Genomic DNA, 17,936 nt, shown 5'->3' on the forward strand with positions numbered 1-17,936 from the left:
CTTGTGGAGCTTGGCTTTGGGTCAGTCTTTCACTAATACCAAGGGCAAGGTCTGGCACAAGGTATTAAAACAGGCCAGCCTCCTGATTTGCAAAGCCCATGCAAGTCTCTCTTCAAGCAGGGTGTGCAGGGCACTTCCAGTCTAGAGTGGGGCAAACAAATCTCCATTTGTGCATCCTTTGAGGGCAACTGCAGAAGACACAACCCAACTATTATGCCCTTCACCTTTCAACTTCACCCTCAGGTGACTAACAATTACCAGCTACCATTAATATTAAATGGGAGAGAAAGAAACACAATCCTCTCTCTGCTCTTCACATTCCACAATATCACGAACAATTTGTCATATTGGGAGGGGCAGAGGCAGGAGGAGCATTAATTATTGATACTCGGGAACAGATGGCTTTTCTTGTACTAGGGCAGTGAGATGTAAGAGGAGCCTGTGGGTGAGGAAGTGAGGATTAGATGGGCAGACACATATCAGATAACCAGCCTTGAAGTGGAACAGGAACCTTCCTCCTAGAACCTGCTCTGCCGGACTGCAAAGCTTTCATCAACAGCCCCGGCTGAAGGAACAAATCCACTGACATCTGAACTAGTGAGGCTTCACCAGGACCTTTCAATGCTTCCTCACGTCCATACAGAACACCCTGGACACAATGACTGACAGTTTCCACACAGCAGAGCCCTGCCAAAGCAGGCACTGAATGGCCTCTCTAGGAGACCCTACTGGTTGTATTTCACCTGTTCATCCCCATCTACTGCCCTGTGCGACAGGTTTATTCCTGAGACCACGAACAATGTCAAGAGTGACTCCCTCCTGTTGTCCACTGGCTTCTGCATCTCATGCAGGGTGCTGGCCTCGAGAATCAAAGATCCAAGTGGTCTGGACCAGCAACTTCTATCACCCAATTTTTTTGCCAGCTTTTCCTGTTGATCCCTGTGAGGATCAAGAGCAATAAGACTTCACTCTTGGCAGCTCCTGTGTGGGTGTCCTTGACGTCAGAGACACCTACCAGGTTATAAAACAGGCTTGGCACATGAACTGCTGTGAATGTCCCCATGTCCAAGAGTGGACCATGGGACTGGCATCCTTACCAGACAGAAGGAACAACTGGGCAAGAGCGATTCTCTACCAAAGGCAGCTGATTCACCAGAGTGGACACAAGGGGACCACAGAGACAAAAGCTTTTCCTAAGAGTTTCGTGAACAGCTGCACCCACTGCAGGAGCCCGGCATCTACGTCTGTTTTCACTCTAGCATAGTCACGTCTCTGCTGGAAGACTAAGGAACCGGCTGTACTGACTCAGACCTGGGTAGCCAAGGGTCACATCTCAGGCCCTGGTTACAAGCAGATGCCCAGGGAAGAGTCAGAACTGGGCAAGCTGATGTGATACCTCTTCTACTACTGCAAGAACCATATTCCTCAGCTATTTTCTGCTCAGGGATTTCACAAGCCAGACGCCACCTCTGTACACACTGACTCAATTCAGCTCTCCTCTCTGGAGGTACCCCTTAAATCCTGTAAATGGGCACTCACTCAATTCTGCCAGCCAGGACAGATTAAATCCATGGTTATTCCATTGGGCAAGGCAGACTTTCTTGCTACCTCCACAAGCCCAGAAGGTACCTCAGGACCACCATGACCAATCCCTTGGTAGACCAGAGACCTCCTCACAGTCTTTTCCAAAACTCAGCTTGTTCTCTTGGCCTCTGCTTAGAGGTTGTTCCAAAGCCTGAGTACTCTGATAATTAGAAATGGTTTTCTCGTTTCTTAAGCTGATTTCTAATTCCTCTCAGTCTGCCTAAGGTCATGCAGTCTGTAGCCTGTGAGAGTCCTAAGACACATACAATCTTGTGATTTGGAAAATCACAACTTCCCAGCTTCCCTCCTGGCCTGAATCAACGACAAAGTGCTTGAGGTGAACAAATGCTAAGTGCCAGGAGACAGTTACTGTCCACCACAATACAATAAGTGTTGTTTCTCCTTTTTAACTGCACCTCTTTTAACAACGTGGAGTAGGATGGAGAAATTTCCCCTACCTAGAAGCCAGTGAAGAGGGAGAAGCAATCTTAGAAAGACCTGGGCTACATCTGTGCTGGGACAGATTAGGCTCTACCAAAAAAAGCAGAAAACCTTCCAACTACCAAAGCTTTGACCAGTGTCAAACTTTGCTCGAGTTTGTTACAGGAAGCAGACAGACCTGAAAGTGTGTCTTTATACTGCGGCATTATACCAACACAAGAGCATTTGTTCCTCTACAAAAGCTGTTCATCTCGCTGTGACAGTACCAGCAGACGTTTCTAAGGTACTTCTGGCTTTGGAGAGCAGTCTCCACAGAGCTGCAATGTGTTTACACCAGCTAACTGCTGCCCAACAGTCAGCTGAGAGCTAACGCGCACAGCTAACCTCGCCTCCCCCATGTTTCACAGGGAGCAACGAGCAAAAGAACCCTCCAGATCAGAGAGCAATGGATCACAAAGCTGGAGCAGGCCACATCTTTTCAACCCCAGAGCAGAATTGTTCCCTTTCTCCCTACTCAATATTTCTGTGGCTCTTTTTCCTGCTGCTCTGAGAAGAAAGAATCACATTATATACACATTCCAGAGAACTTTTCCCAGCAGAAATAACCATTTTTAACACACATCGCACTTGGGAGAATGTCTAGAATTTTATGGGCAAATGCCTGGGTGGGCCCATGTTTTGACCCATACGGGAAGGCTGGAAGTTGACATCACCATCCCAGTCAGGCTCGGGAGTTGGGGCGGTCGGGGGGCTCGGGAGGACGACGTGCTCGGCAGGAGCTCCCTACCTCTTTGATGGCAGACATCTTGATGTTCTCATAGTAGTGCAGCGGCGCATTGGGTGAACTCATGTCATAGCCAAACCCAGCTACCGCCACCTCATCACAGTTGTGCAGCGCCATGGTTATTGCTACGCTTCCCAAGGTGGGGATGTTCTGAGAGGAGAGAAAGCAGGAATGGAAGTCATTAGCAGGTTGCCATTTATATAATGAAAGATTTCCTCTTATTGTCTCTGCTCGCAGGGGCGCTGCTGCTACTGCACAGAAAGTCAGGAACAGGGCTATATCTGTACATCAGCTGCCCGATGCCAGCTTGTGGGGTCAACAGCCACCCAACTTGTTAAGAAAATCATATGTTAGCCAGCTTTCTGCAAAGCACCTAAAACAAGAGCAGCAGCTCTTGTTTGAGGTTCTATGACCAGACTCTCCAGGGGACTGTTGCACAGCAGAGGGATTAATGAAAGTGGTTGGACTCCCATAACTCTGCCATCCTGAGAACAGGGCAGCAGACAAGCTGAATCACAGTGGATATGTTAGTCTTCTGAAATTAAATCAGACATGACCACTAGATTTCAATTCTATGCACATTACTGGCTTCCAGCTAGGTGAGGGAGGAACACTCATCCCAAATGGGTCACCACACAGGAGCAGAAGTGAGGAACAGTACAAAGTGCTAATTTTACTGATGGCAAATGCAGTTTAAGGAAGCTGTTAACAGCTCTGGGAGGTGGGGAGATCAGGCAGAGCCCATCAGCAGTGTGCACAGAGACCCCTTTCTTTGCCCAGAGGCAGCCCCACAGGCAAAGGGCGGTCTGGCCTGTGCCATAGCAGGGACACCCCGACTGTCCTCTCCCACCTGCTGACCTGCCACTCACACCAAAGTCCAGCCTCAGCCCGTCCCGGTTCATCTGGCTGCTGGCGAGGCCCCGTGACAGTGGTGCTGTATGGCCGCAACTCCTCTTGTGCCTTCAGATGAACACGACCGCTGTGACAGACGGGTGTTTCCAGTGTAAAACCCTAGCTCACACACTTCTCTAGCTCCCCTTTAGCCGGGTGAATCCAGAGGTAGCTTTACCCCAGGGGCTAGGGAGAGGCTGATAAACCCACCCACATATCTTATCCTTATTTGTAGAGCTTCTAAGACTGCCATATAAAAGTGTCATGAATTCAGAGGACATGCTCAGCCAGCCACCAAGAGTGACAGCTTCTCAGCAGAGATGTAGAAACCAATTGCATGCTTACATTTTGCATTTTAAATGGTTTACTCTGAACTGGTAAGCAATGCTATTGCATTTTACCTCATGTTCCTAACAGACTGGGAACACAAAGTTTTGAGTTTCTGCTTCTCATTCAAAGGAACCGGCTTTTGGCAGCACATTACCTTGGCTCACTTCTGATTGCCTGACCAGTCCCATAACCACCAATTTCCAGCAATGAATCCACCCATACCCTAGCTGGGAGCACAACCCATGTGCTATGGACAACTACAGTGCAATGGAATTGTACTAATGTGAAGACAAACATGCAAAACTGCTTATGGCCAAGTCAGTGAGATGTTAAGTTCAAACATTTGCAGTGCAACTGTAACAGGGCACATCTGCAATGAAAAGACCTTACTACATCCTCCTGTGACAGCTCCAGAGGTTAGGAAAAACAGAAGAGTCATTTTGTTCTCACTGTTTAATATCAATTAATACCACAAACAATAATGTTTTTATTCTGGTTGCTTTAGTTAATTGTTAATTCACTGTTAGCCATAAAATATCAAGGATGAGTTTAAAAAAATTGGAAAAAGTTTATTACGCAACGATAAGAAAATTTCCCCGAATTTCAAAATATGCAAAAACATCCTGTTTTCCCAGGCATGGCAGTTCAAATTCAGATATTCTCAGCTTTACGTTTTACATAGGAGATGACATTTGGATGTCACTGGAATTGCATCAGCTGGTAAGTGGACTTGCCACAAACCCCTTTCCCTCAACTGAGCTGTAGTTACAGTGTCCAAAACACATTGAGTAAATGGTTATGTCCTTGAGAACGTGTCGCTGTTGGGAATACGATGGCGTTAACGCCACCCACACTTGCACTGGGCCCATTCCCACGGTACAGCTCCAGGGAGACTCAGGGTCTTCGCCTGGAGGGAATTTCACCGTCCAAGTTAACATTTAAGAGCTAACTTTCTAATGTGAGTCTTAAAAACCACAGAGAATTAATCACACTACCCAACCTTATGGGAAGACTGCCAAACCACCATAACTTTCTTTCAAGCATGTTCTTATTTCTGTCTGGAGAATAACAGTGAACTTGCCTTTGGTCACCAAGTATCTGCCTGACTTTATGTGTAATACCTCCAACGGTCTTTATGGAAAAATAGGAGATAATTTCCTTATCTGTTTCTGTTCTTCAGTAGCTCCTGACATGCCAGTACCTCAGTACTGCCTGCTTCTCTCTCAAAAATTATTAAAATACCAAAGACTTCCTAATATCTCAGATTGTAGTAGATATATTTGCTTTTGCCCCTACAACTATCAGAAATTCATATGGTGTCCTTAGCAAAATAGTTTTGCGTTGCCCTAAAATCACATTCAGAAACTGATAATCTGATGGCAGTTTTTAATTAAATTATGCCTTATTTATGTTAGCACCATTTGATACTATGGTAGCTACAGCCTAGTGCGTGCGTCCCTCTTGAACACAGAGATCTGCCACCATTCACACCTTCAGTGCTGAGATGCAGCCTCATGTCCCATTGATGCAGGACCACCTAGAAAATACTCTAAAAAAATATTATCCCTGCTATTCACTGAGGACAGTAACTCTTAGGGTCGCATGGGGGTGCCTGCAGAGTAAACACCCTTAGTAAACAGCGTGGATAACAGCACCTGCTAGACAAGAACATGAATACAAACTGTGTGTGTGCACTCGCATGCATCTGGATCAAATACAGATAACTGGGCATTCGCTCCAAACTGCTTTTGCGAGAGAAGCAGCAGCCATCCCACAGATTAAACAGTAACTGGAGAATTAGAGAGGCTTGATAAGAAAGGAGCCAGCTTGAACGGAAGTATGAAAGAATCCTGACTGCCAGTTAACTACATGTCATTAGTAAGTCAATATGGTGCTTTAGTCCTGATTTGGTTTAAACTATAGAAACTGAGCAGTTTTCTCCTGTGACAGCCTGCTGACCTTCTGCTTCTCCTTCCTTCTGTTGAAAATGAAGCACTGCCTCGCATCCAGCTTGCGGCACGGCCAAGAGGAGGCCCTGTAGGATGTAGGGATGTGTCCCGGGCTGTGCCACAGAGGAGCCAGCTCAGCAGTGTCATTAGGGAACAGAAGTGTTCCCCAGGTCCAGGGGAAAGGGTTCTTTCCTCTCAGCAGAGAAGTGGCAAATGAGTGGGGACATGTATCAGAGAGAAGAAATGGTTATAATTACTCTTTGGCTGCGTCTACACAGCTTCCAAGCTGTCCTGACTGTTCATAGGCAGATAAATTAGTTTTGCTGCTAAGCTCTCATCCAGACCTAATGAACCACGTACAATCTTTGAGGCAAGTTGTGGGACAAGTGGCCCCAAAAGAAGTCAGGCATCACAGACATGGATGTGCCCAGTCTGGCTGGCTATGTCCTGCACAATGTGTCAGGGCTACCTCAGCACACACACCCTCGTGCCGTGCCCCAAAGACATACCAAAGCAACACCACACCTCTTGCATTGAGTTATGAAAATATAACCCTCTCAAACAACTGAGGAGGCCTCCTGTTATTTCAGGCCATTGCTAGGAAAAAAAGCCAAAATCCCAACAGGAATAATAATCTTGGGTTGGAATAGCTCAAAGCCTGTCTTCCTGCTCATACAGCCCTCTGTGTGCCTGGATATTCCTGTACCACCAAGCAATGCTTCTTTCAACCATATGATTGAAGAACGGCAGCCCAATGATGGCCAGCACGCAGGCAAACTTCCCGGGATGCTGCCCAGCTGCACTGAGCCTGGCCAGGGCAGGTTAGACCACGGCATGGCCATCCTCAGGGGGATGCTGATGGGGGCTGCCTGGGCTGGCCATGATGAGTTTCTGATTTGAACTGGTGCCTACCAATTGGGGAGATTGTGAATGGCAAGACCCCAGAGAGCACTGACAGTCCCCTCCTCCTGACAGTTCCCTGCCAAAAGCATTGAACTCAGCCTTGCAAGCTCTGTACCTGCTGTTGTGTCTCACAGGTGCCTGTCCCAGTGGGTACCAGGTTCAACATCCCTTCTCCAGCTCTGGTAAACAACTGCAACGGCAACCTCCCTGGACAGTGTGGTCAACGTAAACTGACAGTCCACATCTCCAAGCCCAGCCTGGTTGGCTGAGCCCAAACATCTGGAAAATGTGATGCTCCTATCTAATACAATGCTCCCTGGGAACCAGCCCTTTGCCTGTTCCCATTTGAGAGAACACAGCAGACTGACAGACGTGCCAGAGATGACACCAAAAGGCTGTCTGACAAACAGAAGCAGCAAACAGTGGTGAGCAACATGTCACCACAGCAGTGCTGAGCAAAGTCTGCCTGCGCTTTGGGAGCGTGGCTCCTCCCAGGGGCCCACTGGCACATTCTGCCATGGGTGAGGAGAGCACATGCACGTGGATCCTGGGTGAAAAAAGCACAAAAACAAGAGAGGCAAAGCTCTCTGTCTTGTGCTGCATCAGGGATCACTGCAAACTCTGTGTAGCACAAACACAGCCAGCCTGCGCCACCAGGTCAGGGGACCAGAAACGCCTTTAGCAGTACAGACAGAGGACAGGTTCTCCTAACTGCTCCTGCACTATTCTCTGCGGCAAGGTGAAAGACAAAAGGCATTGCTCAAGACACTGCTGCTTCATCTTCCACTGGTCGCCCTGAAGAGGCTTTAAAGACTGACTTCTATCCACAGAAGAAAGAAGCCAGTCAGCAGAAATGAACACCAGCCCACCTCCGGACTTAATGGAGGCTGAGCATCACCTCATGGACTTGTGCTGGAGATCCCGTGCTGGTGACCGAACCGGTGGACCGTAACTGCTTTTTGCTTGGTGCATGTGAAAAGCTCTCGCTGCTTTTCATTCCATGCCCGGGTCATTCCTGTGTCACTGCCTGCTGGACTAGAAGGAAATGACTGCTGTAAATCTGTTTTTAGAAATATTTGACTCCCTTAATATGTTAAATGAGTTCCAGTTATTTATGGGATTTTACTTAGCGCAGGGTAAGGCATATTGGATTGTCCAGAATATTCCAATTGTTAAAAAGGGTAAGCATGGCTAAACTGCCTACAAACAATAATACACCTAGATATTGAAATTTATTTGACTACTATATTAACTTATTTGAGGGAAAACCTGAAAAATTGCTTACCTGGGAAAAATTGCTACCTCAGTTTTATCAGTTATAGACCTGATCACCTAATAGCAATTGAGTTTTCAAAACAAAAGAAGCACAGAACAAAACTGTAAAATCAATCAAATGATATATACACAGTCACTGCATTTTCTTTTTGTTCATTTATGTTTGCATAGGAACAGCCCCGAGCCAAATTTGCTTCCCTTAGCTGGCCAGTTTGGAAATATGGCATAAAAAGCAATTTAGCATCACTTATTGTGAGCAGACAAGTGCCTGGTATTCTGCAGAGTGGTTCCCATCACAGGAGCTTACAACCCGCAGAGCTGCTCCCACAGCCACCTCCATCCATGCACAGAACCAGCTGCACTTCAGAAGACAAAGCAGAGCATCCCCAACACTTTTTCTTCACCTCCCCTACTTATCCCTTGCTGTAAGCAAGAAAGAGCCTCCAGAACTGGTGGTCTGCAGCAGAGCAAAAGGGAAGGGCAAGGGGCCTGTTGCTGGTCTAGCAGGTTTCTGTTCTGCCTTTAACTGCTGAGCTCTTATGACTCAGCCCAAATCAAATATCTTTGACCATATCTCACTTGATGCCCAAGCTCTGATTCACCATTTGCCATGGCGCAGATTCCTGTGCAATGCATGTTCTTAAGGACTTAATGATTTAACAGAGGGGAAGCAAGGGCATGACTTTACTATGTGCTAGCCCTTCTGTGGTATATGCTTCACCCTATGCTAAATGGGAATTCATGACATACACTTTCATTGAATAGCAAACTCCCTTTGGTTTGCATCTATCATGTGCAGAAGCACACGGTTAGGCATTTACCAAGAAGTGGGTGGTGTGCATTTACCTGCTACCCCTAGAATGGCTTGTCTGAGCGTCCATTCCCCCGCAGCCCATGGACCAATCACACCGCAGTGGTAACGGACTGAACAGTCCAGCCCATGGAGCAGATGCGCTGTCTTGCAAACCCAAAGCTTACATTTAACTGACTGCAGCTGCAGTGACCCTTTACGTGTCCCTCTACCTGCCTTAGAAGATGCCATCAGAGTGAAAAAAAAGGAGAAGCACGCATATGGAAGGATGGGGTGGTGACTGCTCTGCTCCTGCCATCTCCCACCTCTCTTCTGCTCCATAAAGACCCAACAGGTCCCAAGACATGGCCTTCACACAGTGACAGTCCCACAAGAACAGCCCGAGAGAGGAAGCTTGCTGGCACCAAGGCCAACACTAATGAGAGGAAGCGTCGTTATGACCAGCCAGGGGAGCTGAAGAGCTGCCTGAGGAGCAAAGGGTCACGACTGGCACCTCCAGACAGGTTGCTTGCTCACAGGCAAAACCACACAACAGCAAGTAAGACATACTAATGCGCCAGCATCAGAGGTTAATCCCTGAGTGGATGTGGGCTGTCAGCACTCTGCAGAGGTGCTAATCCATGGCCAGGTGTCTGATAAGACTGCCTGGACATGGTGCCTCCTTCACCAAGTTGGTGCTGAGCCTGGGTGGAGTCCAGAGAATGCTTTATCTCTTTAGTAAGGAGTCTATAGATTCAGCCATTTCCAGTACACAAACAAACCAAAGGCTTATGGTTCTGGGCAGCAGAGCTTAATCTCATAAAAAGTTAAATCATAAGCAGTTCCATGGATGCACAGAACCAGCAGAGAGAGAGAAACAACCACCACAGTCCACACTGGAGTCCTCAGAGTCCTGATAATTTATGCCATCTGAAATGTTCTTCTGGCCACCTCACACCATGCTCAGGGCTCCCTGAGGAGCCAGAAAGGGCCTGCTCCAATGGTTCTGAGCACTACTGAGTGGATAGGACTATTCACTACACAGCAAAAAGCACCATGGCAAAAACCATCCCTGGTGTTGTACTTGCAAGAGGCAATGACACCTCTGAACTGATGTTCATGCTTGTCCCCCAGTAACCTGTCTGCACTGTAAGGTAGGTTATTGCATGCCTGAACTGCCAGCTGCAATACCAGTGAGGTCTGGTTTCAAGCCCAAAAGACCTGTATGCACAGACCTTCCACATAAACATAAATCACACACACACCTTTGCCTGGTGAGACAGCCAAGCCTGCACCCACTCTTTGAGAGGATTCTTTAATCAAAGAGATGATCTTTACTAGCTCGTTTCTTTAGTGATAAAACCATCTTCATGCATTAAGATTGAATTTTCCCCAGACATTGCTAGGATCCTGAACTAAAATTTTTCTCTATCACCGGTTTATCCCAAGAAGAGAGAAGTTCACGTTTACTAGGGAACAGCTCTCCCTCTTCTTAAATCTCCGGTAAATGGGCTGAGGAAACTCCTGGAAAGCTTTACTGGCCACACAGAGAAGTCACTGTTCATTATGTGTGACGAGTTTTGCTCCTTGCTCAGACTTTCAGCTACTAATGCCACAAGCACAATCAAAATGCACATCTGAGTTGTACCCCCTGCTATCCACCAGAATCATCTGGCCCAAATTATGTTATCAAAGCAGAGGATGTTACTACATTTACCCTTTATTGAATCCTGGGAAAAACGCTTTGAGATCAGCCCCAAACTATTTCACTAGCTTTCCTCAACGTTGCTGAAAAAGCTCCCAAATTACAAAGTTAATTGGCAGCACATTGTTACCATATGTGGTGTGCAAGAGAACCACTGAAGTTTATTTAGGCACCAGAACCAAAGAAGACTGGAATATTACTGCTCTTTATGAGGATTTCGTGTTGGCCTTGATTACTAAGGCATCCACAGCCTTGATCCTCCTGTGTGTAGCCTGCCCACCATACCCATCTGCCCCCATCCTGCTTCCCCAGGAGAAACCCTGGACACATCCCGCTCACTGTGCTTTTGCTCACTAGACCTCAGCATTTTCCTTTTCCATGTTCATACGCTTCTCTCCTGAGTAAAGCTTTCCAGGCTGTCTCTCATCTCTAAAGCACGACCCCGAACCCAACCAGCTATGTTCTGCGGTGGCTGGGTCACGCTGTCTCTTGTGGAGCAATTCTCCTTGCTCGAGCTGCCTCACTCATCCCGCTGGATCTCTCTCAAATCTTGAATGAGAGCTGGATTCTTCATCTACAGGCACTGATTGCCACTCTTCCCATTTAATGTCTCAGTGAAAAAAAGGTCTGTATCAAATACGTATCACCAGGATCCTGCTCAAGCTCTTATTTCCTCTTTACGCCGGCAGCAGTAGCTTCTGTTGAAGCATTTACACTGATGCACTGGCATTCCCTGAAGCGTGAAGCCCCAGCAGCTCCACGACAGCAGCCCGTAGTTGATGTCTGCAGTAAAATTTGTACCCACAAGCTAGAAATACTCTCTGTTTTTAAACTCTGACGGAACCACTATGTTAGAGCTTACACAGCCAGCACAGGGCTCACTAACATCCTGGCCCCACAGATGCACCTGCAGAGCTCCTGTTGCCCCATCTGAAGAAATAAACTACAATTTACACAATCTAGCAGGGGTCACGGGCAAAGATTGCTTGCCTTAAAGTTCCATAAACTATTCTTAAAATGCTCGAATGGACTTTCATGAAGTGAAACATCAGGTTTCAATTAAGATGCCTTCATTTCCCAATCTGATGTGTGTTAAACAACCTATCAAAACCTCATAAACTTCAGTTCACAGCATTTTCATTTCCGGATTCTCCCTTCTCCTCTCAGTTTAAGTAATATCTTGTGTATTAAAATAACGTGTTTAAAAATAAAAACCAATCTGGAGAAAATAAAGGCAGAAGTTTGATGATTTCTGTCCTTTACTGGGGCAGCAGTCCTGATTTTCTGGAAGACAAATCAAGACCGCATCATTCTAAGAATAAGTTCTGGAGAATGCAGAGATGTGAACTAAGTTACTTACTAGCTGACAGGAATATTTGGGATAAGATACCATCAGTGCACAAAGCAAAAATCTAGCGCTTCCAGAACCCCATGACAGCTTCTATACATACATACGCAGCAATGCATTTCACAGAAGACCCATTCTATGTGGCTCAATCTGTCTGTACATCTTGCACACCGCATTTTAAGATGTGAATTTTCTGTCCCCAGGCACCCACCCATCTGACCTGCACAAAACAAATGTCTCCAATATTTCTGAAGACTTCATGATATAATTAGAACATGGAAAATGAGGCACTAATCTGTGCAGTCCAAAACGGTGCTGCGACGTGGCACATCTTATGTACTGATAACAATGGAAGGACAGTGCTGGGGCAGTGCAAGCAGACCTTGTGCAGCAAAAGTGCTTCTCTCTGGGTTTGTCAGCTGTGCTAATGTGCCCAAAAATGTCACGTGTGGTCTTTATCAACAACTATATCACATGTGTACATGAGTAATTTACCCACCCAAGTAATACTTTCTCTAATGACTGATGTATTAGGTAGAGCAAATATAAATAGGTTCTGAGGACAGCGCTGCAGTGAGTAATCCAGGAAAACCAAGTCACCACCTACTCTACACGAACACTCCAAAAAGCTGCATTGGGGGTGACAAATACTAGAATAACCATGAAAGTATTTTGTTAATGACAATGACCTAAAACTGCGTTCAACATTGTTTTCTTTTGTAAGCTTTTACATCTAAAACTTGCCCCTGTAAGATCAGAATTTCTTACCAAAGGCCTCATAAACCAAACCTTTACCCTATTTTACTATAAGCCTAGGACACAGGATGAGACATGCAATATCAGTAACTTTAGGCTGCAGTTTCCACAAGGACAGTTAATTGTAAAACAGTAGCATGACCCTTAGGGAGACCCACACCATTTCCAGATGTGCTGAGGGTGCAGAGAGCAGGGTTCCTTCTTCCTTTTGGGAAGGAACTCCCTCCACCCACACAAACAAGTGACCTTCTGGCAGGCTGTGGGTGACACAAAACCACCCAGGTCATGCTGGGAGCCTCAGAGCTGCCTCCAGAAAAGCAGCTCGAGTACCAGCAAGGATGGATCTTGCCTTGGCCTTAAGGTGGCTGAGTGGTGCCACCATGAAAGAGCCAAAGTCCCTTCCCTTTAATGTCCAACAGCAGAAGCCTAAAGGAAAAGGAAGAACAGCGTAAGCCTGCTCTGCTGCTTGGTGTCTCCTCCTTCCCCTTGGCTTTTCTTGTTCCACTTTATACCTACCCCTCTGCCCATCAGGCCGTTGTTGAAAGGCAGTCCGATGAAGCTGAAAGCTGCCTCCTGGATGAAGTAGGGATTCAGGATACGTATCTCACGAGGTTCCCTTGGGACGCGGGTTGCCACTGACTTCCAAAAACCATCAGAGGCACTCTGGTAACAAAAAAAGGCAAGATAAAACAATAAATACAATTGTATACAAAAGACAGCAGTTTGCTATTATTATTATTAATAACATACAAGCCCAAACACTACTGGCAGCAGCTCCCACTGTCCCTGCTCGCCACCACAAGGTACTAGTACAAGGTTGCAGTGGGAGGGTATGTCCTGGAGAGCGGACAGCAGCAGGTGCAGATGCAGTTGAGTTAGTCTGGATAAAGAGTGTGAGGAAGACAGAGAGGCCTGGGCTTCAGCATGGATGACCCCTCCCTGGTGCCATCTCTCCACTCTTATTAGCACTTCAGCTCGTTTGGTTAATGGTTTAAGCTGTCCAGCACAAGCCGTGATCACTCCCACCTGCTTCCAAGGGGATGTACCCTTGGGCAGCAAATGCTTTTTAGGAACATTCAAAGAGCTAAAAATGACCACACAGCTCTACTTTCAGTGTGAGCTACATGCTTCTCACTTTATCCTAGATTCATTCCCTTTTTTTTAGGTTTTATGTGAATTAAGCCAAAAGCTTATAAAGGTGACATCTTGACTTGTGAAGGGCCATACATATTCATGGTACACAGGAAAAAACATCTAAGTATGTCTTTTATGTCTTCCCAATAAATTGCTTTTTTAACAAAAGTCTTTACCCTGCAAAGATGGGAGAACACTGGCCTTGAACACCACTGCCCGGCCACATCACTCGATATCATTGCTCCTGCTGGTCCAGATGTCAGTGGGTACAGCACGTACTGCCTCAAAATAACTGGAGGCTACTTGTTCACGGGACTTACAGAACAATTACGTTCTAACATTTCATTTCTGTTCGGGTTAAAAATTCAGAGCAAGGCACATGGAGGATGGCAGGAATTTAAATCTGCTAAGCAAGAGTTTTGGCAGGGTAGTCTGATTTAATACCTCCTTCTCACAGCAGTGAAACATCTTCCCTGTAATGTCTGTGACCATCAACAGAGGCAGACGATACACTCTACATAAACCGCACGTGCTTTGGAAGTCATTATTACACCAGTTTTGGGTTGCTTGCTGCTTAACAGTGACTTCACATTTGCTTTCAAAGCCCTGAGGAAAATGTTGATGATCCCTTACAAAGTCCTCGGGAGCCTCCCCTGCCCAGTAGTGATTATCCCTGTAATTATTGATGGTAGTTCTGCTGCAGCCTCTGCCTGCTGCGTTTCACACTCCTCGCACTGCGCGTGGCTCCTGTCAACTCTGTGGTGCTAAACACCTTCCCGAGGCTTCTTCATGGAACAAATCCACGGTTGTCTTTAGCTGCTGAATTTCAGACCCTGAAGAATGAAACCGGTCGATGGCTCTTGCCTTACGAAAGGCATTAACACAGCAAACTCGATGAGGATGCATGTTATTATCCAAACCAACAGACTAAGATAAATATCACTGCTGTCCTGTTTTGATCCCACGTTCCCCCTCAAAGATGCCCAAACATAATACACTTTTGCTGACGAGCGCAAGGATCCTGTGAGTGTAAGTTTGTATTTTGACAAGAACAAAGTGCTCTCAGGACTCTAAATGAAAAAAAAATCCTAATTAACACTCATGTTCTTTCATCATACTGAATTAGAAAGAATCCTTGGTGTCAAAGCAGTGTAACACTTTCCATTATAATATGATGTTTTCAGACACGGAGTCATCCCACCATTAAAAAAAATTAGAAAAAGATATCAACTTTACAAACGTTAATAAAGTCCAAAATCCATTTGACCAAGGGATTTAAGGGATTTGGTATGTCAGCTGAGTTTTGTCTCCTTGCGAAAATTCATTAAAAACTGGATAAATATGAAACCTTTGGAATTTCCTAAAGGCACATGTAAAGCAGAGGTCTTTCACTTCCAGGGAAGGAGGAGGAAAAAGTTAAATGAAAATAAAAATCACAGATTCCATTTGCATTAAGCATGCTCCAGGTCTCACAGAAATGAATAGGATAAACAAAAATCTTCAACAGCTACTCATTCAGTGAAACCATCTTATCATGGGTTTAAGCAGGCACACCTTGGCAAAATAGTGTGTGACCCCGAAACTAAAATAAATTCAGAAGCTGAATATGGTTTCACATGCATCTCTGAATATGGCATTGCCTAAATTTTGCAAACAATTCACACCAAAGGTCTGCAAGATATTTAGAGTGGACAAAAGCCGCCTTCTGTTTGGACTCACACTCCATAAGAGATTCGACTGAAGTTCTGGGATTTAAGTGGCTTTTACATCACACACAAAATATTAGAGAGGAAAAAAATAGAAAGGTTCTAAACACTTCAGACTTTTATTCTTTGCAGTTGCTTGAGCTGTTCAGAAAGATAATTACGCGTATCACAGTCACGCATTTCCCAGTGCTCTGTGAACTGGTAGGACCATACCTGGGCTCCTCTTGTCCAGTTCAATGCCAGTGCATCCTGTCCATAGCTGAGAGCACAGCTTGTCCACTTTGGTCCCTTCAGTGTGTCTGTTTGTCCTTTCACTCACCGAGGCGATTTCCCTGACCGCTTTCCTCACCTGTCACACAGCTCTGAAATCGCTCTGGTGTCTCCCTTCTGTCTCATTTCCATGTGCTCCACGTTCTCCCCCGTAACTTTTCTGTGCGGTTCCCCTTAGATTACCACTGAGGGTAATCTCCCATTTTGGTACGTTTTTCCTCTGTAGTTTCTAAAACAATTCTAGGGAGAACTGTGCTCCCTGGAGACATTCTCAGCCTCGTGGTTTGAGCTACATCTTGAGCCTCGTGGTTTTGTCCTGTGGCTCCAAAGCAGAGCAGCATCACAACCGCCAGCCCCAGCATGCGAGCGCAGCCCCTCCGAGGCTCCGCGCTACTGCTGCTGCTCAGCCGCCACCGCGCCTGCTGCGGTGCTGGGTCTGATTGGAGACAGATGCTCGGCGACGCTTCCAAAGCAATTACATCCCGTCGGGGAACTCTGTCCGTGTTTAGGCTGGGAGGAGCAGCAAGCACCAGGAGGGAAATCAGGCTTCTTCTGCCAGATCTGGGAGCTTAGACTCTCAGTTTGAGGTTGGGGGCATCCCCTCCACTACTGTGAGCAAGCCTGCAGTGCGTAAGGGTGAGCCTCTGAGGACGCAATCCCTCCGTTCCTGATTATCTTAATGATAGCAAGTCAGAAAGCAAGTCTGAAAACTGCCTAGATGATGTTCCTACAGTACCTCATCACCTCCTGGCATCCAGGTGGAAACCATACGGTCCAGGATGGAAATTGTGTTTCCTCATGTTAAGGTCTCACATTTATTATTTGTTGGCATTACTGTGCACATGGAGCCACAGTCACAGATCAGTGTTCATGGTGCTAAGAGCTGCCAAAAAAGCTTATAGCATAAGCATAAAGATAAAAACAATACAGAGAGAGGGAGACAGGAAAACACAACTGAAGAGCAAGTCTCTGAGGGCCATGGCATTTTTAAGCAATCTTGGATTGCTTTCAAAATTGTATAATTGTAAAGGACATAATGAAAGGCTTAAGAGAAGACTATTTAAAAAGTAGAAAGAATTTAAAAGGGCCAGGGCTTTCAAGCCAGTTTCTTGTACAGCTCTCAGCCAGGGAGAGAGGCAGAAACAGCCCTTGTAGAAACACCACTCCAGGAATAAAGGGGTACAGACGTGACCGACCACAGATGGCAGGTTACGAGGAAGGGATAAAAAATGGCAGGGCTCACCTAATAGCTACAGGGAGAAGCCAATCCAGCTATAATCCTTCATTCCATCCATTTACAGAATACTGAAGGGTAATAAGGACAGCTGGCTGTAAACTATTTTTGTCTCCATTCAGTTTTCCATCTCCTGTTCTCAGATTTACCAAGGAGATTCACAACATACACTAAAATGAAATGTGGAAACTCGAAGCCTTAGCCAAGAAGCACACCTCAGCAGAAGATACAAACAGCTAGAAGGCGACTGAGTCCCCCAGAATAACATTTCTAAAATACTAAGCAAAATGAGCGGTAATGCTGCTGCATCCTGATGACACGGATGCTGCTTCTTAGTACCTCTGTGATACTACTGGATTTAGCAGTACACGCAGCATTGCTCTGGAAGACTTGTAAATCTGACGGGAAGGGGGTTTGCAAAGGTCAGCTATGCACAACACAAAGTCAAATCAAGTCTGTGTGTGCAATACTCTGATGCAGAGCAGCAAGAAGGACGAAAAAAATGGAGAGGGAACTTGAGCTAAATGGAGATTATTGCTCTTTCAAACTCTGATAACACCAGAAATGGAGAGAAAGAAGGGCATGAGGGAAAGAAAAAGCCAGGGGATGACATACTAGTCACAAGACCTCACCATGCCTGGGAGCACACAGTTCACTGGGATCTCTGCCCCCACCTAGGCTGGAATGTGGTTTATTCTATATCCGTCATCCACAAGCACTCACTGTCACACAAACACGGGGTGCAGCAGGACTGCTGCAATCCATCTGTAGAAGCTTTCGAAAGGTTCCTGCTCAGGCATAACTGGATGAGATGTGGAAGGTGTGCTTCCACTGGA

At 46.1% G+C, this 17,936-nt stretch overlaps 1 protein-coding gene across 9 annotated transcripts in view; it reads right to left on the reverse strand.

Moving 5' to 3' along the window:
* ST3GAL3 (ST3 beta-galactoside alpha-2,3-sialyltransferase 3) overlaps positions 1–17,936 on the reverse strand; it is a 188,175-nt gene that overhangs the window by 14,364 nt on the left and 155,875 nt on the right. For 8 of the 9 annotated variants that reach the window (XR_014184203.1, XM_082054126.1, XM_082054128.1 and 5 more), the window contains 2 exons: positions 13,273–13,419; positions 2,813–2,959 (listed from right to left, as the gene is read on the reverse strand). Coding sequence is in view for 8 of the 9 variants with exons in the window: in XM_082054126.1 (XP_081910252.1) it covers positions 2,813–2,959; positions 13,273–13,419 (294 nt within the window). In the remaining variant the exon portion in view is untranslated. The remainder of the gene's footprint in view (positions 1–2,812; positions 2,960–13,272; positions 13,420–17,936) is intronic. The other variant, XM_082054131.1, reaches the window with a different exon arrangement.

The sequence above is a fragment of the Streptopelia decaocto genome, assembly GCF_964273445.1.
Source record: "Streptopelia decaocto genome assembly, chromosome: 5".
NCBI classification, from domain to species: Eukaryota; Metazoa; Chordata; class Aves; order Columbiformes; family Columbidae; genus Streptopelia; species Streptopelia decaocto.